We start from the raw sequence: 27,965 nt of genomic DNA on the forward strand, positions 1-27,965 counted from the left end.
TTTCTCTCAATTTTAATGTAATCTTTATTTCTGATCTCTAATGTTGCCTCTTATTTTAAAGAGGACTGTCTCCAACCTCCTTTCCTCTCCCCTTTTTCAGTATTTTTTCTTTGCTGTGTTGTGCCTTTCAGCCTGTCATTTTTTCTCTGTCACATGTGCTAAGAAAGCACCATGAGCTTACCAAGTACATCACTCCATTAGGATAAAAGCACAATGCCCACCTACTCTTTACACAGTTTTGTAGGAGATCACTAAGGCTTCATCTTCCCCCTGCTTCCCACTGGTTAGAAAACACTATCTGATAAGGATGACTTGCTTTAGAGATACAGCTTACAGCAGTCTGCTCTACTTGAGGACTACGGCAGAAAGGCAACAAAGGCTATCTTTCTTCCCTCTGTATTATCACTGTTTTTCCAGTCGCACAAGCTAGAGAACCACCCACAACTTCAGAGCTAACAAGTGAGCCCCCACCATACATTTTAAGGCAGCATTATTATTGGGTTTCACATAACCCATATACAGTATGTGCTCCATACTACTCCTGTCCCTTTGAACTAGACAGTGCAAAGCACTTTGCATCAGTCTCCAGAGCAAAACAGGTAGTAGTGATACAAGAACAGTGTCTCTTCTAATGTGAAATCTTAGTAGGAGAGCTGTCAGCTTAGCCTTCCTAAGGAGGATTTCAAGTAAATTCACTTTTTCATAATAATTTATGCACATATACGGTATAAAGGATTTCAGCTTCTGATACGTTCAAGTTATTAATTACAATCCTGTCTAAAATTACGTGTGCATGTATGTGTTTATTCTCACTGTTCAATTTCACTTCTTACCTCTAAAGCATTTTGCACTTTTTCCTTACTTGAAGTATTTCTGTTGAAGTTATTTGTGAAGTTCATTGCTTCACTCCAATTGTTGTATCCTCCACCATACAACAGACTGTCATTGGGTAACAAAGTCTCTGCCCAGAGACGACAAACATTATCCTTACAGCAAGTCAGGAGTACACTGCAGACAGCACCACTAACAAAAGAAAATTTAAGGTGTGAAGAAGCTGCTTACTATCACAAAACATTGAAATAAAGCAACAGTACCAAACAGTTTTCCATTATCTATTTTTGGAATTGTACCAAGTAAGTTAAACTATGGAAAGAAAAACTCAACAATGCATTCTTAGGAAAACAAATTATGTATGAAATGCTTTCATTATCTATTCAAGTATGTGAATATAAATTACCTCAAACTTCATTACACAACTGTCCAACAGCAAATCATGGATTTCAATTTGCAAAATTAGTCATAGCTGAAATAGCAAAACTTACATTTTTCTTTTTAAAGTCCTTCACATAAAGAGCTGGATACCTGTTCTCAATTCCGCAGATCCTATGGCTATATAGCACTTACAAAATTATACATCCAGAACAGAGAAACCAAAGTAATACCAAGAATATAAGAGCCAATTTAAAACTACAAACTTTTCTTTATTACCATTTTTCCAAATGCAACTTCTGTTACACATAGATATCAAAAAAATCCAATTAACCTAAACTAGGCACTGAAAAAAAACTATGCAGATCATCAGGTTTTGAGTTCATGTAAGTTCACAATTGAGTTTTACCTAAGACTCGAAAACTATACAGATCATCTGACTGGACTGTCCAGCAGCAAACTCCCTTAGGCATCATGGAGCAGGTGAATTTTCAAAACTGATTTAATGGCTTTATGAAGAGCCTTCTAGTTAAAGGCTGGTAGAAAAGACAGCATAAACTTACTCAAACACACAAAGGGATGTAGAATTCAAATGGCTACTCTTTGGGGTAACAGGGCAAAAAGATGGTTGCAAGGTACAAAATTGCTAACACTACTTCAGTTTGAGATTGCTAGTGAAAAATAGGGACAGGTAATTCAGGAATTGTAAGAACACACACACAAAAACACCAAACCCAAAATATCAATTCCAAATGACCATTTTAAGTCAGTCTCCAGATACTGTTTCTGACAGAGGTTTAGTTTTGTACTAGGTAGAGAAATAAATTAAAAGATATGGAAATATTCGAATGTTTGAGAAAGATGACATAAAGTGACAGGACTTTATAATTCCTCTGATTCCATTAGGACAGAAAGAGAGGAACAAGCTGGGATCAAATGTAGGAACAGTCATTTAAGATGGTGCAATCAAAAAGATGTAAAGAGAGGTAATTTTGCAATTTATATTTAGTCCAATCTCTTAAGCTAGTCTGTGAGGCTCCCTTTCTATCTTTCCAGTTCCTTCCTAGGCAAGAGGCTGCTTACTACCCTCAAGAACTTCAGTGTGAAGAAATTATACAAACACACATAAACAATACATGCAGTGTGCAAACTCAATTATTAACTGAAGTAAACTGTACAACTTGTGTGACTGTTGACTGTACAGCTGGAAAGATCATACAGTTTGGGGTTTTTGGGGTGATTTCCAAACCTCAGATTATTAGAACTACTGACCGTGGCATGAATTTACTGGTCTTCCTCCATGAAAATGCATTTACTGATCGTGGATGAGCCAAATAAACAAATGAAAAATCAACTTCTTTTGCTTGTTTTTCTGGACTTCCACCAGGCAGTGTTATGGCTGATCGCCAACTGTCTGTATTGTACCATACTTTCACAAGACAATCATCCTGGTGAAAGAAAAAAGAAATAAGACTACATTGCACAAGAATATAATGCACTTCAAGTACTTCTGGATATGTCTCCCGGGTTTTTGTTTTTAAGGAAAATACTTTTCTGATGCCAGAAAATCAGTTCAGTAAATAGAACTTCAAACCTGATCTTCAAGAAAACATGGTAGCAGAGCTTCCTTTCAATCTCTGTCACTACTAACTTGGATTTAATTTTGCTCCTTCTGATTAGTTGCCAGTTTTTAATCACAAAAATGCAAGCTGTACTGGTTTGAGTTAGTATTCAATTGTTAATACAACTAATTATACTTTTGACAGAAATCCCCAAAACATATACATGCAAATTTAAGTATTAGGAATACAAATAAAAGTCCAAGATGACATCTCAAAAATCAAGTTCAGTACTGCTTAGCCTGCTTTTCTTAGATACAGACACACGTAAATTGAAAAAATCATGTTCCTAGTGTCCTTGTCCTTCTGCCTTTACGGAATCTGGATCTAGATTAGCAAGTTGTTTTAACCTGGGTATGCTTAAAATGACCCTACTGGGGAGGGAGGAAGGGGCGGTTGTTTTGCTGACCAGCATCTTCTCTCACAAAAAAAATAAACAAAGAAAGAAGACACAGAAACAAAGATGCAATTTAAAGATTCTGCAGGCAGGTAATTAACTTAGTAATTTATGATAAAAAAATCTGTTATTACTTTTCCTACTTTGTTAGTAATTTTTCCTACTTATTCCTACTTATTTAGTAATTGTTCTTTGCATGAGTTTATAAAGTAAGATAACACAATAGGACATAAGACATCCCAGTCATTAACTCTACAAGAATACTACCCCTACAGAAGCTATTTACAGATTAAGTTATTTTTCCACAATTCAATCACATTATAACATTAGAATCCATTAAAACTTGACTTTTAAAATAAATATTAAGTCCTACCCATGAAAAAAAAATATAGTGAAATACATACAGTATATATTGCCAACAATGACACAACACTTTTTTTTTTTTTTGATAAAACCTGTACTCAAATAACTTTATAAGTAATAGCTATCTTAAACATGCCTGGAATAACTCTCACTTCAGCCAGCAAACAAATGAAGACATCACAGTACATATAGCAAGCAATAGGACATCACAAATAAGCAAAAAAGGAATGGAGCATGAGAATTTGTTACTTTATTATGCAGTGTATAAAGTTTATAATCAATAAAGTCTAGTATTTCACTTCACATGTTGGAATCTAGTCAACTGGAATACAGTTTATCTAGAAAAAGCCATCTAGATTATTTTACAGATTTGTTACGTCTTTGTCTCTTTCTTACAGATAGCAAATGCCTTAAAAGTTAATCTTTTAAGCAAGCATAATGATCTCAAATGGCAAACTTCAGACGAAAAACCAAACACCTAGAACTAAACAAAATGTTACTCATCTGTTCTTGATGTATATAACCGAATCACGAAGATATACATGACAACTACACATTTTAAAAGCAACGCTTATTTGCAGACAGAACCATTTCTGAATCTTTGTGCTTCAAGCATGCATTAAAGGGACATTATGATCCAAATAGCAACAGCAACGTTCCACGTACTACTCTAAATCTTACACTGTTTTAACCAATCTTTATGTGTACATACTAATTTTTCATTCGTGCTTCTGAGACAGACTAGACCAAACTGCACAACTGAGTTTCATTCTTAAGTCTGAAACTCGTTCTGTCAGTTTAACACTGCTCTGGATACTGTGACACTTCAACCAGGTTTTCACTAGTCTCAGCAATTACATTGTCCCAGTTAACCTTACATACTAGCATTGTTGTCTCCTTTTTAAGAATTCTGCAGTCTCTGATAGGTTCTTTAGTTGATAGTATAAACTTGATGTCTACTTGCATTCTGCTAATCTGTGTTAAAAATGCTTATACTGTTGAGTTCTCAGTCTCTTTAAAAACAGTAATCTGAAAACATTTTTTTCCACTGTCTACTTTGTTAATTCCATGAATTCTCACAAGATCAGTCTGGACATTCTTACTGGAAATTTTTGACTAATGTCTATGTGACACTCCCCTCAAATAAAGACAACAGTATTATTTGCAGAAAACAACTATTCATTTCACATCCCTTAACAAGTAATATAAATTCTCATAGGCATCTGTCACACTTTTTCACTGGATCCTCTACATTATCATGATTTTTTTCTGCTTTGACTTGTTAGGCTATTACTCTCATACTATAAAGTTTATTGTTCAGGTTTTGTAAAAATAAAATATTAGTTTGTATGTGTTTCCAAAAATTAAAAACATGGCTGTGACACTTTGCTTTAATTATTTTGCTTATTTTGCCAAGGAGCTTTAATCACTTTTGCCAATAAATCACTCAGTGCTGAGCACACAGAACTGATCTGTAAGACTGGCCACAAACACTAACATCAACTATGTGCGAATATATCTGTGGAAGGGAATGTAAATTTTCTATGTACACAAATAGGCATACAGGTAAGTTTACACAAAAATATATTAAAGAGCTATTTTTGATTAATGCTGCCACAATAATAGTGAAATAATATATTTTCTCACTAGAAGGATAGCCATCAGTGAGCTCATTCACAGATCTCCCCTATTCCCCAAAACTTTTCTCTTTCTGATGTCTTATAACTTGGTATTGGTTAAAAATGGGTATGTTAAAATAGTAAGTAGTGAATATTTGTTGTGTTCCCCCCTTAAACTAGCTTTCTCCCAAATTCTTATTTACCAAAATGTAAAGACACAGAGGGATTACCTGAAACACTATGCAAAAAATATAAAGACAAATTTTTCATTAAAAAGCTTTTCTTTTTTTTTTTAAATGTGTGATTTTCGTTTTGTTTGCTTGCTTTAATAGCTTATCTGAATTAGCACAAAACAATTAGGAAAAAAAATATGCTTACCTTTCCAGCAGTAGCAAAAAACTCCCCATCTGGTGAGAATTTCATTAAACAAACTTGAGAAGCAGTTCTACAAAATAAAGACAATTAAAAATAGAAAATAAATTTTTAAAACTTTCTCAGAACTCTAAACAGTTTTTTCCCCCTTGAATTCATCAAAATTATTTAATTCCTGTATGCAAATGTCCATTGTACTGTGTGAAACAACTTAAGCTTTAACAAAGTCCAGAAGGACTAGGAAGTAAACTTATGTGCAATACATGGTTACACAGGAAAAATAAAAAACCAAAAAGCTGCAGCTGAAGGTGCTACAATATATAAAATTCCAAACTATCGTAAGAGAAAAACATCTGCTAACAGGTTAAACTGTATGAAGATATGCTCTAGTTCTAACTCACAATCATTTGGATTTCAAATTGATTTCTGTTGTCCCATATTATCTTCTAACTTACCTGAAAGACACCTCCATTTCTCATACTTCCTACAGTTGTAACTCAAGAAAACAAAAAGGTGTAAAAAGAATAACGTAGTTAAGAAGTATCTGAAAGTAGTTTTTACATTAATGGTCACACTGGTGAAAGATGTCACACAAATAATCAAAACCTAAGTATGTGGTTCTCTTGCTGTGTTTTACTTTCATTGGATATACTAATAAATGAGCTTGTTTTACAGGTTTTGAAGCACTGAGCTACTGCCTAAGTGACAGGCTTATTAAGGCAGAAAGAACATACAAGAATTTAACTATGCAGCACAAGCACAGTGTACATTTTCATCTTGAATTTATTAGACATGTATAACAAGTTGTAAGGTCTAACGTTCAGTAAGGATTAAGTTAGCCATCAGGTCAACAAAAGCACAATGCATTTAGCGTGTGCAGTAACAGTAGCAAGTCAATTACAAAAGCCCTTCATGAACAACAATTTCCACCTAGGTTTAAGCAACACTATCCTAACATGAAGGTATTTTGGAATTCCTCCTTCAGACATTAAGAATTATTCTGGCAAAGGGTAGTACTGCAAAATCACCATCTTCCAAACTTCTCCTTAGGAAAAACCTATTCTACATCTAACTGATGTACAAATTCCAGAAGACACAGAGGCATAAAAGATGAACTGACACAGTAAGTTCTGTTGACCCTTTCCAGGACCTCCTAGTTCAAAGGACATAACTCAGCTCGCTCTCCTCCAGTAAAAGTTTAAAAAGAGGGAAACAGGTGGAGAACTATGAAGACTTCTATAAGGTTTATGACACAAATGCAAAACATATTACTGGAGGTACAGAGGAAAAGCAATCTGTATGATCTTCACTACTGTTACCATAACCCCAGATTCTAAAACCATACCCATGGCATTCTATCTACTGATTCCTCCTCCTATCAGGCTGAGAGATGAAGGTCCAAAGATGTCTGAGTAAGTTCAGCACGTCTTCAACTTCTTTTCTTTAGAAAGTTCATTGTATTCAAGGGAAAATTTTTCAGTTGTCATTTGGATGATCTTGGGATTTTAAATACATCCCTGATAACAGAAAAAGGAACAACTGAACGATTAAAAAAAAGTATTTTTTCACGTCCATCCAGGGAACTACCTAACACTAAGTGCTTCATAATTTCAGGCAGGTCCCTCCAGCCAGTCACTTCAGGAGACTTCTTTAAAGAGACTGCTACATGGTATACTGGTCCCAAGTGAACAGCGCACCTGATGTATCAGAAAAGTCTTCTTACAGCAGGAAGGACTGTGATTTAAATTGTCTTATAAACTGAATTAATAAACTAAAACTCTTCTGAAGGTACCAATGCACAGACACAGAGATTAAAGTCAACACAAACACAAGAGCATTCAGAGATGTGGCAAAACAGAACGCATCCATGACTGTTCCAAATATCCAGAATAAACACAGAAGTAGTAAAAAGTGTTCGAAAAGGGGAAGATGTGTGAGAAGGAAAGAAAGGTGCAGCACATTGGACATAAAAGAATTTTATTTTAATCAGTCCTGCAAGCACAATCATTTTCAAATATGCAGCTTTCACCTTACTTCTTGCACAACAAAAAAACTACTGGAACAGACTCAATAGCAGCCTTCCCTCAGTATTTTACTAGCGTTTAACACTGAAGAACTGCCTAAGAACATAAACTACCCCAAAACCAACTACAACTCATCTTGTACGAAGAAAGAAAAGAGACATATTCAAGAGAAATATGATTCAAGTTTATTGCATATCAGTATTTATCAAATAACAGTATACAATACTATCTCACTGAACTACGCTATCTCATCCGAAAGGTAGGAATCAGCAAGGAAAAAGGAATTACTTGTCTTTAAATGAGTTTCTTACTTGCACTGCCAGATACACCTCCATTCTCCAAGTCCAACATCTGTTCTTTCAGCATGGTCATTGTCAGAAGGGTTTTCCAAAGGAACATTGGACCAAAGCTGAAGACAACTGGAACCAGTCAAAAGGCGAGTGCCTAGAACAAGTATTTGTAACAGTGTAACTACAAAACTAGTAGCAAAATACACACTTCTACAAAGAGAGGGAAAAAAATGGTTTTACAAAGCTGCAAGTGCAGAAGATAATATGCCATATATTATCCTAACACTTTTTCTATAGCAAAGTTACTATGATAGCAGTGTGCCTTTTACACATTCCCCCTACATGGATATAGACTAGGTCAATCTTTCAAGAAGATACTCTCATATAGTACCAGACATTTTGATTTGAGTATGTACAGTTCAAATTGTGAAAATTAATCAAATTTTCAAAGTAGTTATTCTTTGAAAGAAACACCTAGAGCTACTACATCTTTCACAACAAACACTTACCATTTAAGATATGTTTTTAAATATTAGATACTGCTGAGATTAGGCTAATTGAGTAAGACCATACAGATGCATCTAACATTTTGGCTCTCCTATATGAGGTGACAAAAGGCAGATTTCATCCACATTGGTGCTCTCTGTAGCGCTAGGACAAAACAAAACTATTTTCCTTGTCCGCAAAGAACAGTGAAATTTAAATAAAAAATTAGTTGCAGTATCAAATAGATAGGTATTTCTTTTATTCCATTCTTACCTGTGGGATCCCATGTTAGATTATGTGCTACTGCTTCCAGTAAGATTTGAGCATTCTTCTGCCACTGATAATGTAATGTCTGAAATTTTAATTATTCAAACATTAGCATGAAAATGCTTCCTTCCCCTCCCTTCTCTTTTTGTAACAGTACATCTTCATTGCACTCTCCAACTTTCATGAAGGATGTGTTTAAAATAAATTACTGCTTATCTAATATTCATTTTGATTTTTAAACAAAAGAGCTCTCCATTAAACCATAAAAATCGAACTTTCTACATTCTTATTTTAAAAATACAGATTGAAAAAATTCAGTACATAAAATCATCATCAGAATCTGAGATTTTTTTTAAAGGGAAGTCTGATTTTATTTTTGGAAAAAGAAAAGCTTTATCAAAAATTAAATACATTAAATGCACCTGGTGTTTGATATCAGCAGCATTGTTGAATTAAAGGATTTCAACATGGTCAAGATAATAAATGTATTAAAAAAAAAAAGGAGGAAGTATCATAACAGGACAGTCAACTATCTTCAGGCTTTGCATCATTACTTCATTCACTGGAATAAGCCAAGGATTAAATTCACAGAATATTTATCTGGTCTGTTCTCATAATAGATTGAAAAGTTCTGATGCTTTGAATTATAAGAGAAATTGAAATAATTACTGGTAATAATACTAAAAGCCAATAGATATTTTTCTTAATTCACAAAGACATTTTTAAAGTAATAATCCCCCACTCCAAAAATATGAAGCCAACAGATGTGAAAGTTAAAATACAACAACTAAATCTTTCAGAAGTTTGGTAGAAAACAGTAGGAAGTACCTGCAGATAAGGATCTATATTAAATACTTGTGAAGCAGGTTTTTACTTTTTTTTTTTTTTTTTTTTAGATCCTGAACATTCTAGTAAATAGAAGACAGAGAATGTTACAACAATCTAAATATACTGGAAATTATTGCATAGAGGTTAACTGCAAGAATAAAGAAACATAATATTTCTACAGTTATAAATATTTGAAAGCAAATAATGGGTGGAGAGTGCTTCCTCTACTGCTTACTGTTACTACACTAACTTCAAAGTTTCAAGGCAAGTTTACTCTTTACCAGTATAGAAAAACATTCAGGATGGATTCAACAGCTCCAAAGATCAAAAAGAGCGCAGTACATCTAAAAAGTTCATATAAGCATAGGAAGTCACATTTTACTGTTATTTTATTCCACTGCTTTCCAGTGGTATAATTTTTTTTTTTCTTAATACCAGCTCTTTAATTAACATGTAAAATATCACTGGTTTACAGGTACACCAGGAACCATATGACTGAGCTGGTTAGTATAAAGAAGTGAATCCACTACATGGCCGTATAAACAATTTATTAATACAAATGGAGAGACCAAACTCCTGAAGAGGGAGACAGAAGCTCCTTGAGCAATTGCTGTCAAAGCTCTCATATCAAACTGACTTTAATTAGACTATAATGCTTTTAATTATAAGAGTAATGAGTAATCCTCTCCATGTAAGAAGCATAGCAAAATAACTTGCTCTAAATCATACTATTAGAAGCCACAAGTTAAGATTCCGGCTACTAATTCACTAAACCACAGCCACCAAAACTAAGCCATGCTACCAAGAGAATAAATATTGTTCTTATTCATCATTATAACACTGAAATATAAGCATTCAGTCAGTTATTCTAAAAGCGCCATAGACTTTTTGAAACTGTTACAGATTTGACCAAGAGCATGTAGAGTCATAAATCAAAGTTAAAATAAGAATTGTAAAACACATCAGGACATAAATACTACACAGGATGATTAAAAAATGAACTTCTATTGTAATGGCTATACTCTTTGGAGAACGGAGGTGTGCATGTCTTTCTGGGTTCTGGAATATTTCAGTTATGAATTGTAGAGTTAGATAAATCAGTACTATGAAGCATTAGAGTAAAAAAATATTTTTCAAAACCACTTCAAATAACGTCTCTGCCCTCCTCCTACCATTTTCACTTCCCAAGGACCATCTTATGTCTCAATTTTATTCTAGCATTAGAAGAAGACATCAAAGAATTCTTCAGCTTTAAAGCGAATCAGAAAAATGAATCAGGCTTTACAACCAAGTTAAGGAGTGCTGAATTACTTACATTATGATGACTGCTGTTCTGCTTCAAGAGGCTAACTGGCTCAAAGATACAAATCACCTTTCCATAAGAAGCTGCAATCTAAAGCAATTGATATTTATATGTACATAAACACACAAAGAAACAAGCTACAGAATAAACAAGAATAAAACGCAAATTGTTGATTCTACTTTTAACCCTCCTTGCAGATAAATTTGAAGCTCACATTCATATTCTCTTTTGACAAACGACAGCTAGCAAACATCATGAAGCAAGTGTTGATGATAATAAAAGTACAATTCTTTATTGACACATTAATCTTAATGAATTACTGACAGTACAGGTAGACATGAGATGTTTACAGTGTTTTGCTGGTTTTTTTTTTTAATCAGATCTATTGTCAATATTCTTTCCATATTCAATTACGTAAACACTCAAAGGAGTCTGTAGAGTTCACATTCTCAAAAATGGAACCAACACCAGTTCACAGTACTTTTGCAGACTTTCCTGGCATGAGAACATGCTACATTATAAAAAGGTAATTCATAACACTCAAGCTACATATGCTAAACACCCAAAGCAGAGAACTGCACAAAAGAGCTGTTAAATGCTAACATAAAACACTTCAAAATAATTGCAGTATGGTCAGCTTTAATTGGTATTTCAAACTCTTATTCCACCAGTGGTATCAGCCACCCCAAACTTGCATTAAGACAAAATTAAGAGTATTTTATCTCAACATCCTGTATAAAAGCAATCTTACAATACTTGCTAAGAAGAGCCAAAACAAGCCAAAGGTACGTTAAAGACCTCAGGCAGACAACCTGAGAAAGCCATCATAAGGTGATGTTGCCTAAACTACTCTGAAATCAAGATTTACGAGTTTGCATAGGTCATGCATAATGGATATCCCGCATTCTGAAGTGATTCTTGATGTTAAAAGGAGCACATCTACAGTTCTGATATGCTGTAACAGCCAATTTCTTATTTCTGTGAAATTCTGGATCAGAAAGTATTCAGTTTTCCTTTAACAAGACAAAAGAAAGCCAGAGTCACTTTATAAAATACTTTTCGATTTCAGTATCAGCTACAACAGCTTTAAGGAGAAAAAAAAAAAGCACTAAACTGTGATATCTAAGTTGTTATTATTTACAGGTCCATTAATTACAGATGTACATGATCTGTACAGATGTACAAACATATAGATCCTAAAATGCACAGATCCGTAGCTTCAAGAGAATCCCTCTGCATTAAAGAGAACAGATAGTTAAATAAATTTTTATCACACTAACAACTTATACATCAGTGTGATCTAAAAATGCCAAGAATAATTTTGTCACAGTTGCAAAATGCCTGAAGAAACTTTTTCCTTACATCTCAGACTAATATTTGCCCTCTACAATTCTCTATAACTACCTCATTTACTCTTTTATTCTTGTAATTCCATTCCACATCCCAACAGCAAGAAGTTTATATAAACCCATATTGATTAGGATTTTCCTTTTTTCCAAGTGTGGACAGTTCTTCCATTTTTTATTGTTTAGTGAGTTTTTAAGAAAAAACGCTAAACAAATAGTGTCCAAAGTAACTGCTACCCCCTGAAAGATTGAACAGGCGTCCACAATGATACAGCCATGCCAACCACTCCTCACTGAGCAATATGCTACCAAAAATAACGCAAATTTATGCGTTGAAGAATTTCCCAAACTGCCACAATAATCACACAGACATCAACCGAATGTCTATTGTAGTCCCAAGTCCTGTTATTATTATATCTCATTTCTATAAGATGTGCAAAGAAGCCCTATTGAGTTGTAGCAGAGAGGTTACAGTCATTCCTAATATAGACAGTGGTAGTGAGTGCACCCTCAGCAAGCCTGCAGGTGACACCAAGCTGAGGGGTGTAGCTGATACGCTAGAGGAAAAGAATGCCACCCTGAAGGACCTTGACAAGCTTGAGGATTAGGCTCATGTGAACCTCATGAAGCTCAACAAGGCCAAGTGCAAGGTCCTGCACCTGAGTGAGGGCAATCACCAATATCTATATAGATTAGTGGAATGAATGGATTGAGAGCAGACCTGGGGAGAAGGACTTGGGGATACTGGTGGATGAAAAATAGAACATGAGCTGGCAACTTGCACTTGCAGGCCAGAAAGCCAGCTGTATCCTGGGCTGCACAAAAAGAAGGCGGTCAGTAGGGCAAGGGAGGTGATTCTGCCCCTCTATTCCACTCTGGCGAGATCCTCCCTGCAGTACTGTATTCTGCTCTCAGTTTCTCAGTTGGAGTGGGTCCGGAGAAGGGCCACAAAGACGGTCAGAGGGCTAGAACACTTCTCCTACAAAGAAAGGCTGTGAAGAGTTGGGGTTGTTCAGCCTAGAGAAGAGAAGGTTCCAGAGAAACCTTAATGTGGCCTTTCAATACTTAAAGGGGACTTACAAGAAAGACGGAAAAAGACTTTTACCAAGGCCTGTAGTGATAGGACAAGGGGTAATGGTTTTAAATTAAAAGATACTAGATTTAGATTAGATATAAGGAAGAAACCGCCAGGATAGCAAGACACTGGAACAGGTTGCCCAGAGAGGCTGTAGATGCCCCATCCCTGCAAATATTCGAGGTCAGGCTGGATGGGGCTTTGAGCAACACAACCTAGTGACAGATGTCTCTGCCCACAACAGGGGGTGAGGTTGGACTAGATCATCTTTAAAGGTCCCTTCCAACCCAAACCATTTTATGACTCTAATTCTTGCACCACCATATAAGAATAAAGCATCAGTACTTGGGACAACAACTTCATCCACCCTTACCACTTTGTCCAAAGCGGAAACATAACTGGCAGCATCAGGTTCTCATTTTATAAAGTTTTAGTATAACCCAAATAGCTTCTTGATACATTTATGTTTTTCCCCACCAGGCCTCCATATTGCATAGAAGCTCTCAACGTTTTTCTCATTCATTGAAAGGCAACTGGTACTAAGTTAATTAACACACTACGAAACAGCAGAAAATAAACCAATTGCAGTTCCTTTGAAAAGGACCCACAGACTAGTTACTAAAAAACAAAACGAAAAACCCACCATAGTATAGTTCATGAAATTATAAACCCTGGATTCAAAACCAAGCTTTCATACTCAAAATCATTAGTAGCTCTACTTACGAAAGCAAAAAGGTCTTATTTAAAACTATGTGATTTAACAAACAGTGGTTTTATTAACCAATTTTCTACAGGTAATCTATTAGCATATAAACTAAAAAAAAAATTCAATTAGTATCTAACTTTTTCTTCAACATCAGTACAACAGTTTGCTCCATAAAGAAAATGCTTCAAATACATTGTAACACTGCAGTGAGCAGCCATGATGCAAACAACTTCGATAAAACATTTCAAATGATCTGAAGCTAGGGTCATCTTTTTGTACTCTGTTAGATATTTACACAAGCCAAAACATGAAAACAGTTAAAGTTTTGTCAGGTAATCATTAAAAGTTTTGGCCTTAATTCTTATGTTCACTAGAGGAGGTGGAAAGAGGCTTGTAGCTTACATTGTGTGGGAGAAGATCAAGTATTGTACCCACTTACAAATAAATTGTTGATTACCAAGTTGCCTACAATCAGAGGAAAGACTAGATTCAGTGGTGTAAGACGAAACTGTCCTGTTAGTGAAACTAGTCTTTGCAAATCTAAGGCAGACCTTTTTAAAAAGTGTATATAGATACACATACAAAGACATGTAAATATAAGAATAGACATACATGCTTTCTTGGGATAATTAAAAATTCTCATCTTTTTTTCCCCCCTCATCTCATTCCTGGAGACAAAGAATTAAGTTTATCTCCAAAACTAGACTAGGAAGAGAAAAGATGGTGCCATGTTACCCCCATCCTTCAAAGCCAAGGGAGAACGAGGTCAATCACGAACTTCTAAGCTGTGGCTACTTCAAAGTGGCTTCACAATGCACTATCTTCCCAATAAACTAGAACTAGATTTAGAGGGCAAGAATGGAGAAAAATTTCAACTTGTTACTTTCATAACTAGAAAATAACTCTTTTACAAACCCATTCTGTCATCCAAAGGGAGAATGATGGAGATCCCTCAAAGAGAATAAAAGCCAGCTATTATGGAGAAAATGCTTGATAGCAGCTCCCCATAAAGTGAAAAATTAAAAAGGTACATAATTCGTAAACTACAAATGATAACTGCATGTTGTCTAGAATGGTTCAAAATTGCACAATAAGAAGCTGCATTATTTGCATTCTGCTTCTTCCTACAGATTTTAAACAACAAACAATAATCTGAAGGTAAACTGAAGAGAAAACTGTGTGCCAATGCCAATGAAGAAACTGTAAGAAGAAGTTCCATCCTTGCAACATTGAACTGGAAATGTATTGATCAGTCTGGTCAATAGGCAGATGTCTAGCCATTCACTGCTTAGTATTTCAGCAGTCTGCAAACACACCTAGTCTAACTGTTAACAGCAAACAATATCAACTTGCAGAATCAAAATGACCACACAGGTCCACTCAAGAATCAAAAAAATTCTAAAGCTTAGTAAGCTTCATAGTTTGACACATTCTTATGTGTTAATTTACAATTCAGTTTATCATTTAAATGCATACAGAACTGATATTCTGTAGTTAAGACGACCTTGCAAATTTGCAGAAAAATTTTGTAATCTTAACTGTGATATGTGATCTGCATTTGTATTTCACCAGCTGTTAACATACAGCCATTGAATTGAAAAAAACCCTTTCTAGTTAACAGCAGCCAATGAATAAACACATGCAGTCTTTATGACTATGAGGTACCAGAGACACAGAGAAGAACATTTCCCCATTTTCATTTATGTTCCTTCACTACTATTGCAGAGTTCAACACTCAAACATTAAAAAGCAAGAACAGAAACTGGCTGGGGATTCTCATCATAGACTTCACATGTAAACATGAACTGGTTTCCATGCACAGGTCTTGTGCAAGGTGGACACCAGAATCTAACCAAAGCTCTCATCAACTCATAAGACTTGTAGTGATGTGTAGAATGCTCACATTACCTCCACACTAGGACAGGCTTAAAGAGAGCAAAGTAAACAAACTCTCATATGAGCCAACATGGAACCCGACACAGTTCCTACCAAATTGGTGAATCACACTGCAACAGCCCAATGGATAAAGTTACCTGATTATTTCTTTTTTACTGTTACAGAATAATTAAGAAAGGCCTGTCTAAAAATGTCTTGAAACTTAACAGCGTATAAAATACAACATTTCTGATCCAGTTTACCTACAATAGAAAAGCTGAGAATTCTGATCCAGTTTACCTACAATAGAAAAGCTGAGAATTCAAGAAAGCAAAACCCTGTCCGAGAGTAGCTTTATGAATTGCTTCAAAGAGATGTCATTTTTCTGGATGACCTGAAAGTGACTTATGTGAAAGCATTCATGTGCTGCCAGCCACTAATATGTCAAAGCATGGTGATGACATGCCCAGGAGTGCGAAGTCATAGTGAATGTTACCTTGGCTTCCACCTTACTCATGCTTTCAGTCAAATTCTTGCCATCTCCTTTATGCAGCCCTGTGCATATCTATATATTCCTGTGCGGCCCTACATACCTTCTACAATCTCCTATCTATGGTTACTCTTTCACATTCACTGTGATGCTTACTACAAATAAAAACATGAAGCAATCAGTCACTTTACTATTCAGTCTTCTGTATTTGCCTTAACTTACAAGTATTCACACTCTTGAGAAGCTGCTTAACATGACATTGCTAGAATGTTATTAGAAACACTGCTCTGCGTACCTTCCCCTGTTGCATTGAACAGTCCACACATCCCACTTGAATGTTTCCATGTTTTGCTCCAGGGATTATCTGCAATCTTTCAAAGTCAGTCCCCAATACTACAATATCACATCCTGATGCATATGCCTAAAAAAGAAAAAAAGAAACAAGAACTAACTAAAGCTTTAGCTACTTATAGCATATCAGTGAAGTATGAAACAGTATAGCCCACATATCCTATCCATGTAGGACACTATAGACAGAAGTACAGAGGTATTTGCAGAGATCAAATAGATGTCTACCATTTAAATCAAGCAACAGAAGTGGCAAATTACTCTTTCTCCATATTTAGAAGCGCATCAGAACACTTGCATAACAAGCAAATAGTGGTTCAAGACAGAAGAGGCAAAAAAGACGGAGCTATAAAAAACACCTAAGAGAAAAGAAAAAGCATGAAGAACAAAGTTCATGTCGAGTAGGAAAAAGTAGTATTTCCTAGACTACAAGAGACAGAAGCATTTAAAAATAAATTTTTTAAAAAGGGAGAATATAAGTGAGGAGCTAAAATGGTACAAAGCATTTAGTAAGGAACTTGGTAAAGGAAAAATTCAAAAGGGTTAACAGAATGAAGCTTAGTTATAGAAAAGCAAAACTGTGCTTTCAGACTTATCAAGTGTCCTGTTACTTGCATTCTAAGAATTAATTTTATTTTCTCTTTAAATTTATATAGTCATCAAGTAATTTGATATATTTAACATATTCACACAGCCAGCTGATTGAGTACTGCAATGCTCAAGTCGAAACTTCTTCCTGTCTTTATAGAACTTTTGTTAGAAACTGAGCAAATTAAAATGGAAAGAAAGATTAAACACTGGAGAAACTGTGGAAACAACAGTGAGCAGAATCATCCAATAAGCATAAGAATATAACATTCAGAGATGAAAGTCCTAGAACAAGGAATGCACATCCATTAAAAAGTTACAGCCAGGAAGCCAGCAACAAAATTAAGAGCACAAACAACTGTGTTCTGTTAGACAGTGTGAGAAACATTCACCTATGTAGTTTTTAAGAGAGGACAAAGTCTGTGAAGCAAAGGTTTATTTCAGCACTGGGTGCACGGGAGATCACCTTCGTGATCCTTCTGCATGCACACTGGTTAGTCTAACTTCCACAAATTTATTTAGGACAGTCATTCATATTCATGTAATTTCCCAGAAGTCTTATACATATTTAAATGATTTCCCTGAAGTTATTTACATCTATTCCCTCCCACTTGCATCTACGCACTGTTATCTAGGGGTCTTCTTTGGGGGTCGTGGGGTGAAGGCTCAAAGTCCTCCTCTCGGTTAAACTTCTTATTCCGGTGCTTGTGCTCTATTGTTTCAGCTACATTGCAAACCCAAGTTGGCAGTTAATCCTCTCTTTCATATAAGGGCGGGATCGTGACATCCAGGAAGAGGCTGATCATGGCTAAAGTAAGTGGTGTCAGCCAAAGCAATGTAAACCTGTCTCCGTCCCCATACTTATCTTAACCCTATATCTAAATACATATTACCCTGTCTCCGTCCCCATACTTGGGTACCTGTAAACTCACATTCTTTTCGATCGCGTGTCTACTATGACTTAAGCAAAACTACAATATTATTTATCACAGAGAGCAAGCGAATGATAAAAGGGCCAAAAATGCCATTTTAGTTGGCCAAAATATTCAAGAGCAGAACAGTCTCTCAAAAACTGCAGATAGAAGATTTCTGTACATTGACATAAACGACCATGCCTTACAACCAACTCTACTAATTTCTAGTATATTAAACTAAAAACACTTTTGGCTTGAAAAAAAAACAGAAAAGTTGAATGCTAGATTTACAAATTTGAAATTTGATGATCACGCTTTCAGGTGTTACACGTAAAAGAGTACTTTTACCAAGCCTGACCTAGACTATCATACTGTTACATATATTAAAGTAAATAAAAAATATGGAGATTTTGGTCCAAAGACAATTTTCCCCCCGAAGAGTTCAGTGATATTTCAAAAAACAATCTTACTCAGCAGACTGTGATCACCATTCTCAGCCAATATTCAGTTATTACCTTCCCAGCAGCTAACCAACAGCCCGCCTTAAAGTAACCTGATAAATGAAAATGCTGTCTATAATGCTTCTGGAGACTAAATATAACCATGTATTTATGATCATTTATCATTGGTCAGGTTTTTGAGTCCCTTCCTGTCCACTTCAGCTTCAAGAAGACGTTCAAGCAGTGTAATCCCTCCTGTCAAAAGAGCAGCATTTATCACAAATTGACATATTAAGCCACAGACTCCAAAGCAGTGTAATTTAAAACTCATTACAAAAGAAGAAGTTGAGTACTATTTTTTGTTCAAATGTCAAAGTGACTATTTCAATATCACAATAACATGAACTGTGGATCTGTTCCGCATAGAACATTTTTTTCTTTAGTTAAAACCCATCCCACCTCGTGATTCACTGACTAAATCCATAGTCCACCGGGCAAAGGTTATTCAGAAGTAACATATAAACAATTTTTCCCAAAGCCATTTTGTTGAATTTAGTGTTCCATATGGAGGCAATTTTAAGAAAAGAAAAAAGTGTTCCACTTTAAAGAGATAATATGGCTTTATTAAAAATGTCTTTACAGGACTGAAATGCTAAAGACTATATAAGGCCTGCTTGCTCTCCTGTATACCCTTCTAGGCCTCACCAGCACTTTACAGACTTACCAGATTTCTCCCATATTGTTCTCTCCATTTCTAGCTTCACAGACAAGTCCGAGATCACGCAGCATCACAACACTACAATATTTCCATCACGGTCAGGAAGAACTAGCATATACAGTAACACATACCATTAGCCACAATCCTGAAGTTCATAAACTAACCATTTTAATGGGATCAAGAACTCAACGAGTTTTAACACACAAAAAAGTCCTGAGTACACCTGGTATTTTCCACTGGAAGAACTTTAAATTAACTATCAAACACTACACACTGGAGTCTTTATGAACTGGTATATTCATCAACGTATCAGGAACAAGGACTTAAAATTAGTATTAGAACTCAGACCATCTCCTGCTAACGTGGGCTGTGCTGGACAGCAGTAGCTCAAAGAGGTGTGCAAACATCATAGACTTGCCACTTCCGGAAAGCCTCCCCTTTATGAATACAAAGTCTTGTCCAAGAACTATAGCTCCTCCTTCCTTTTGCTATGTTTAAACATGGCAATTATTTTAATACTCATTTCCTGCCCAACTTCATATTTTGTGTGTTTAAAAAAAAGTCTGTCCAATCAGGGATTAACTTTCTGACGAAAAGTTGGGTAATATCTTCTAATCCTAGCACTCAGTTCCAACAATTAATTATAAGTACATTCATAAGAATCCAGACCAGGATGGGGGCAAGAGGAATGCCCTTTCAAAATCTTATTCTTGGAAGAAAAATATAGTTATTCCAGCCTTACATTCTGATAATTCTCCACAATACCTGAAAAAAACCCTGACATTTGGGAAAAAAGAATGACTTCTGACATGAGTCTATTCAGATGGATTAGATGATACTTGGTCACATTGACTTCCCAGTCCCCAGTAAGCTGCAGAACCACTGACTAGCTCTTAAGCCTGTAGAGCTGATCTATCCCCAAAGAGGTAGAAACAAATTTAAAAAAAAAAAAAAAAAAAAAAGGTATTTTCAAAGAGCTTCCAAATATAACTACAGCCAAACAGAAGGATGATGACTTGGAGGTTATTTTTGACATTTAGTCAATGTTCACCTGCAGGAGAACCACAATTTCAAAGACAAAAGGCAAGGGATGCAGAGGAGAAGGAAGCTATATATTTCAAAGAAAAAAAAGTGTCTGAAGAGAGAAGAGAAGCTAAGCTAGCTGTCTGGCAAACTAAACTGTAACAGGCTCACTTTTCTACTGTTGCCTACCATCCTGTTACAAACATTCTGCTCATAAGTCCCAAGCAAAAGCTATTCCTGGGTTAGACATACGGTTGTCTGGCTGTATATTTTACAACTATATAAAACTATTGTTAAAGTTATATTCAAAGTAATAATTATTGGTTGGCTGACTGTACATTTTATCTTTATAAATATATGTGATAACTATTGTTAAAGTTATATCTGTAACACGACAACAGGATTTATAAAACTGTTTAAGAGCAAGAGTTCTGAGAATCTGACATCTGATAAAAAGATACCAAAACCATTGCTGTTGAGCTGCCTGTTAGCACACTGGAGTGAATTACATGATGATTCATGTAAAAGTCAGATGACTGAATATTGTAGTCATTGATGGCCTTTGTATGTTTTGAAGGATCAGAAAAAGTGGTCTTTTAATGAAACTCTGGATTATGATACCTTGTTGCAATTGATGTTGTTTCTAAAGAGGGAAGGAAAGTGGGATAAAGTGCCATATGTAGATTTGTCCTTTACCCTCTGAAATCATCTAGAATGATGGCAATGATGTGCATTAATCTCAGAAGATCCTATAGTTTTATCCTTAGAGGCAGTTAAGAAAAAGAATGCTTCAGAATATTGTGAAATGCATGTTTGAAAGTAAAAAGGAAGGAGGACAAGGACCCGAGTTATTAACTGCACCCAGGCAGAGACTAGGAAAAGGGAATGATAATGCTGAAAGGGGGGTGAATCAAGAAAGCCTCTGCTGGTTCAGCAGCTGTGAACAATTTTAGAGAAACTACAAGCTCAGAAAGGTTTAGGCCTGTTGCAAGAAGAATAAGAAAAGAGAAGAAGAGAAAGGTGTAGAAGCAGGATTAGACAGTTAACATCTTTAGGAGTTGATTGATGTGCTTTACACAAAGAGCAAGGACACTGAAGAATGAGTGTCCGAACAACAGAAATACCGGTCAGCCCCAGGAAATACCCACTGAAGCTGACTTGATTATGTCACAACTGATCCTAAATAATGGGGACTAGGGGTGGGGGGAACCAAACAAACAAAAAAAACCCCAAACTCCCCGCTGAGCCCCTGGTTTCAGTAAAACTGGGGAATAAAACTTTTAATTTTTTAGTAGATACAGGAGCAAAACACTGTTATAAACACCTGTAAAAAAAAAAACAAGTAAGTTTACTGTGCCTGTTGTTGGAGCCATGGGAAAGCAAGAGGTTAAACAATTTTTTTAAAACCTTTGAAATACATATTTTTATACTTACCGGAGTGCCCAATGCCTCTTTTGGGACAGGATTTGTAAATAAACAAATGTACACAAATTAATTTTGAAAACAAAAGAGTTCACGTTCATTTACCTAAACCTAATGCCTAGCAGGCTCAGATACATCTATTACAGATGGAGACAGAAAGCAGAGCAGAGGAATTTAGAAACATACCAGAAGAAATAAAGATACAGTTACTCCCCTTCTATGGACAACTGAGAAACCTGGAAAGGCGAAATACGTGGAACCGGTCAAAACTGAATTAAAATCAGGAGTTCAGCCAGTAAGAAAGAAACAATAACCTATCAGTATGGAAGCCAGAAAAGGTTTGGAACCTATAGTGAATACTTTTCTTAAATACAGACTTTTATAAGAATGTCAATCCGCATAACCAAGGATACAGACTGGTTCAAGATTTCAGAGTAATAATAAATTAACTAGTTGGGGATATCCACCTGGTGGTTCCTAACCCATATACATTGTTAACAACTATCAATCAATCAAATGCATATATTTCTGTTTTAGACCTAAAAGATGTTTTCTTTTGCATACCTTTGGGAGAAAACAGTCAAAAGATTTTTGCCTTTGAATGGGAAGACCCATCAACTGCGAAAAGGAGTTGGCTCTCCTGGACTGTGTTACCACAAGGGTTCAAAAATAACCCGACCACCTTTGGAACAGTCCTGGCCAAGGAACTGGAACAGTGGCCAGGTGAAGAAACTCAAATAACCCTTCTATATTTTATTGGGGATAGATACTGTTGAGATCTGTAAAGAAAAGACCTGTGGCTTACTTCTCCAAACAATTAGACAAAGTTCAGGATGGCCCAGCTGTCTGTGGACAGTTGCAGCTACAGTCCATATCATTCAAGAAGCCAGAAAACTGACCACAAGCCAAAAAGTAATCGTTCATCTTCCCCACGCTGTACTTGCTGTATTTAAACAAAAGGGACACTACTGGCTTACATCCAATCGTTTGCTATAATACCAAGCCATGTTACTGAAACAGGACGACATCACTGTAAAGCAAGCACAGTACCAAATCCTGCACCTTTGATGCCAACAGAAAAAGAAATTATTCTAATTATGACTGTTTGCAAGTTATTGAACAAGGGTATGCCAGCAGGCCAGATTTGACAGATGTTCCTCTCCAAGCTCCAGATAAAGAACTATATACCGATGGAAGCAGTTTTGTTGTGAAAAGAGAGGAGACTGGCTATGCCGTGGTAACCCTAATTGAAGATCATGAAATTAAAACATCACCTCCAAATACATCAGCACAAAAAGCAGAAATAATTACCTTAACCAGGACTCAAACTGACCAAAAGAAGAGAGTTAATATACTACAGTGCAAAAAGGACAATAAGGAGTGGTGGATTACCTCACATAGACATTGTCTAGTGACTCCTGAGATCATGAAAAAGTTACAGAAATAATAGTGGAATCAGTAAAATGTAACATAATAAGAGTCAAAATGTTGCTTATTACCAAAAGTGAGAGTAACAAATGTGAAATTTGTCATAGGAATAATCCAAAAATACAAACTTGACCCCTTCCAGAGAGGTAAGAAAAGGCATAACTCCTGGTAAGCATTGGTAAATAGATTTTCTCTAGAATTGTTAAGGTGTAGCCAATACTGATATTTCTTGGTATCGGTGAATACCTTCTCCAGATGACCTGAAGCTTTCCCCTGTCGAACCAATAAGGCAAAAGAAGGGTAACAAAACATTTATTAAGAGAAATTATCCCAAGGTTTGGGATTCCTTTAGGAATATTCTCCAATAGAGGATCACATTTTATACTTGAAATTGTTAAAAAAATACGAACAAAATACTAGGGATCAACTGGGATTTACACACCCCACAGACACCATAAACCAGTAGACAGAAAAAAAAAAAGTCCAATATTGAAACAATAAATTTCTAAATTATGCCAGGAAGCTCAGTTAAAATAGGTCGAGGCTTTGCCCCTTGCTCTATTGAGAACTAGAGTGACCCCCCGAGCTAGGAAGAAGAATAAAAAAGTCCTTTTTGAAATTCTATGACAAACCTCACAATGTCAATTTAACAGGAAGGCCCAAACAAATGCTTACAGTAGCAGAGAAAGTGCTAACTAACTATCTTTTAACCTTAAACAAGGTATTGAGTTCTTTACACAGGTACTTCTAAGGACACCTGTACCCCCTGAACTACCAATACCTCCCTTTTGTTCTCGAGACCAAGTCTATCTATGGACATGGAAGGACAATCCCCTTGGAAAAAAAAAAAAAGTAAAGAACCCAAACTTTGCCAGGTTGCTGAAAACAGAACTGAAGATGATACTAAGCTTATTAATACTGTCACTGAATACAGTAAGATCACAACTTTTGTTGCCAAAATGAAACAGGAATTGAAATGTCTGGGAACTCAACCTGAGAGGTAACCAACATGTCCTCTTTTCGTATTGCAGCAAAAAATTCAGTAGAGGGAGTGCATAGTTTGCACTTACAGGAATACTTACTCCTTTAGGAATTGTGAGAAACACTCCCTGTGAAGCTTTGCATTATGTTTGTAAATTGCTCTGTAAAATGTGAAAATCCAATATGTTTACAATCCCCTCTAAATCGTAACATCACCCAGGTTCAAAGCTATGCCTGGCCACATACTAAATTACCTATTAGCTGGATGATCAGCATATACCTATATATCAACAAATGCCACTGGAGGACCATGCTCCATAGGAAGGATGACCTCATTGTTATTAAATAAAGAAGAATTAAAATATGATAAACAGACTAAGAGAAACATACATCAACTGTCTGAAGACTGTGATTCTCAAGTGACTCTATACAGCTCAAGTGAAATGTCAGCTGCAGCCATACTAGCACCTGGAGCTGGAGTGGCTATGAATTATCACACAATAAAAAGGATTACTTGTGCCTTGGTGAAAAATATAATTTACTCTTCATAGGCACCTACAACTATTGAAACTGAAATGACACAAACAAGAAAAGCTACTCTTGAGAATAAAACTGCAATTGATCATCTACTCCTCAAACATAACCATGACTGAAGAATTTAAGAGAACGTGTTGCTTTAATTTAACAGACAAAACACAATTAGTAAAAAAAAAAAAAAAATAAAAAATCAGCAATTAAAGGACTTACCTAAATTTACAGAACAAAAAGGATTAGATTTTTCTTAGTTACTCTCACAGCTTGCCAATCTTAACTGGTTAAAACAGCTTTTTCTGTTTATTTTGTTTATCATAGTTCTGATTGTTGTAACTTGTTGCTTAATTCAATGTACACCCCTTGGTAAACTACACACCTACAAAGGAAGTAAATGAGACCTATGTTAACATCATAAGTCTCAAAGGGGGGAAATGTTACAAATATGCTGATAAAATAATCAAGATTTGAAGTATAAAATTGTAAAGCATAATGTATGTTAGGATTGTTAAGTTTGAAATAAGTAGCCATAGGATTGTTAAGTTTAAACTAGGCAACCACAGAAATCCGTTACTGGATTTTTCTATGTTTTGTTTTAAATAACTAAGGAGATCGTCATGGACACCAGATGTGGCTTGGAAATCCCCTTACCCTTCCTATCTTGATTTGAATATCAAGGATCTTAATCAGTAGAGTTAAGTTAGAACTGACCAATGATTGCTCCAGAGTAAGAATATTGATAAGATTATATAACTAATGAAACCAATCAGTGTAAAGGTTAAATTTAAGAGCGAACATGGTATGCATTTTTATATAAAAGAACTTATGTAACAATGACTTGACAGAAAAAGTGTATAAAAACTGTTGGATTTTGATGCTAAGGTGGACATGATAGACAGAGCTATCCCCCATGTCCCCAGCGCTGCAATAAAGGAGTGCCTGCTTCTTAATACTACATTGGTGTTAAGAGGTTTTATTCCCGATTTCGGCGACAATCCCAACCCCATTACACCTCACACTGACCAGACTTTGGGAGGGAAGCTTGAGTGTTCCCCTTCTCCTAACTTGTCCTTCCTCTGGTTCTTCGCTGCCCCAATGCAACTCGTGCATTGGACTGTCTTTGTGCAGAGAAGTCAGACCCTCATACACACTCACTGGAACCCAGACCCCAGTTCTGAATGCGGTTTCTGAGCAGTAGTATCCTATAAAGACCTTCCTCTAGAACACAAGCGCAAAACTAACTGCTGGACTAATTTTACACTTACATTTTTTTCACCTCAGAAAACTGTATAAGGTATTTTAGCACAGCATAATGAAGTTAGTAGTCAGGAGTAAGGGATATTTTCTATACCCTAACAGTCTCTCAGATACAACAAAAATGAATCCAGCATACTAGCCAACTTTATCTACTTTTTATTGCAAGACTTGACCACAATAGTTCACATGTCACTCATTTTAATTTTGACAGAAGCTACTGAGATTGCAATTTTATAAGCTAAGGAAACTAAGAAAAAAGGTGATACAAGTGTTCTATTACATGTAGAGCAAGAAGCAATTTCAAAGTATATGCATTTCTCATATCTATACTCTTGACTACATTACCTGGCCCTTGGGAGAGAATGGAAGGAGGGGCAGAAAATGCTGCCACACAGTTCAACTAGGAAAGAATTCCTAAATATATACTAATTTAAAAAAAAAAATAAAGCCCCAAGATGCCTTTTTAAAGCAAGCAGAGCCTCTAAGTCTAATTTTGAGAAGTCATAAAGGCCTTTCACATTAAGAATGTCCTAGAATATTTACAAGAAAGCTGTCTTTGCACAATGGGACAAGCAGATAATGTTGACATTATCATATCCTTGGAATGTTTATTAAACAATGCTTTGTTCTGCTGTTACACAAATAAACAACATAGAACTAGTTCAAGCTGCATGAACATGGATTTCATTATCTGTTGACATAGCAAAACAAGCCTGAAATTAGGAGGTGAAAGATGTTTCTGGCCTGTGAAAATAAATGTGATTTTGCATGAAGTACTAGGTTTTCACACAATTTCTACCCATTCTTTTAATCAGATGACAACTCTTATTTCTAAAATCATATTTCTTTGGAAAAGATTAACAGATTTTTTGACAATAGCAGTGCTTTAAAAGCACATTAATTTTAACAGCAACTAGTATAAACCATTATATGAACTCTTCTAATTTTCTAAAGTGAAAGTCTAATACACACAACTCAAAAACAGAGAATGGCACTGGCAAATCCGCCTACTCTTAACAGAAAAGCAAATGAGCAGAGGTCTTGCTTGTTCTCTTACATAGCACAGTACCTCTAAAGCTATTATTTCCCTTATACTTGACCCTCTTTACATATTTCTTCTATGTACCAACAAAAACTTTTTGCTATAGTTTATGTTACAGCTACATAAGGACTGATACATTATCTTGCACAACTTGCAGAAACTTTATTTCACCTACATCTCCTACACAAAGGGCATAAGTAAACCCATCATAAATTGCCAGCTATTATCCACAGGTGAATACAGTAGTATGTGTGTGCATTCATATGCATTTATAAAGTGTTATACATATAAACACATGCAACTATATACGGGATGAACATACAGACCAGAAAGGTAATGCAGAACTCTGTGCCATGCCCAAGGTCATACAGAATCACCCAACCAAAGCAGACCAGGTGACTGTATTTAATAGTTCATAGCAACTTGTTTGGAAATGTTCTCTCCCCACTATAGCTATACAGGAAGCTTACCAGTAAAACAACGCACATTATCTTTTGCTTCTTTTGTTTTGCAAATGATTCAGTTACCATATCCAAAGTAATTCTCAAGCCACATCAAGGCCATTTTTACCACTGATGGGTCTCAAGGGTTCTTACATCCCTTGCAAATGAAATGAAGCAAGTCCCAAAGGTCAGGATGCCACCGCCCTTGATCAAACTGATCAATTAAAAAGGTTTTATCAAAATTCTATAATAGCTGAACAGTATTTCTATCATCTGTTTGAAAGCATAAGTTTACAATAGGTATTTTTACAATCATTCATACCTTAGGGACAATTTATTTCTCAGTTTAAAAAAAAAAAAAAAAGAAAAGAAAAGCTATTCCAAGGAAAAGCTTTGTAGACTAGGAACAAAAACTTACTATCAAAAAATCCCCCCCTCATCTATCTTAATTGTATCAGGCACTTGTTTATTCTGCTGGATTGAACGCATAAAGATAATACATTCTCGGTCTGCAAGGGCTAAAACTGCTTAAATGTAACACAAATAGGCATAGGTGGGAGA

At 35.7% G+C, this 27,965-nt stretch overlaps 1 protein-coding gene across 1 annotated transcript in view; it reads right to left on the reverse strand.

Annotated features, from left to right (window-relative positions):
• Positions 1-16,684, reverse strand: part of DMXL1 (Dmx-like 1) — a 71,525-nt gene extending 54,841 nt beyond the window's left edge. The window contains exons 1-8 of the mRNA XM_009705091.1: positions 16,565-16,684; positions 10,801-10,867; positions 9,435-9,439; positions 8,653-8,731; positions 7,915-8,047; positions 5,586-5,652; positions 2,482-2,657; positions 834-1,023 (exon numbers count right to left, since the gene is read on the reverse strand). Of these exons, the coding sequence (XP_009703393.1) occupies positions 834-1,023; positions 2,482-2,657; positions 5,586-5,652; positions 7,915-8,047; positions 8,653-8,731; positions 9,435-9,439; positions 10,801-10,867; positions 16,565-16,579 (732 nt within the window). The 5' untranslated portion in view covers positions 16,580-16,684. The remainder of the gene's footprint in view (positions 1-833; positions 1,024-2,481; positions 2,658-5,585; positions 5,653-7,914; positions 8,048-8,652; positions 8,732-9,434; positions 9,440-10,800; positions 10,868-16,564) is intronic.
• Positions 16,685-27,965: the final 11,281 nt, after the last annotated feature.

Source organism: Cariama cristata, unplaced genomic scaffold, assembly GCF_000690535.1.
Source record: "Cariama cristata isolate BGI_N322 unplaced genomic scaffold, ASM69053v1 scaffold2988, whole genome shotgun sequence".
NCBI lineage: Eukaryota > Metazoa > Chordata > Aves > Cariamiformes > Cariamidae > Cariama > Cariama cristata.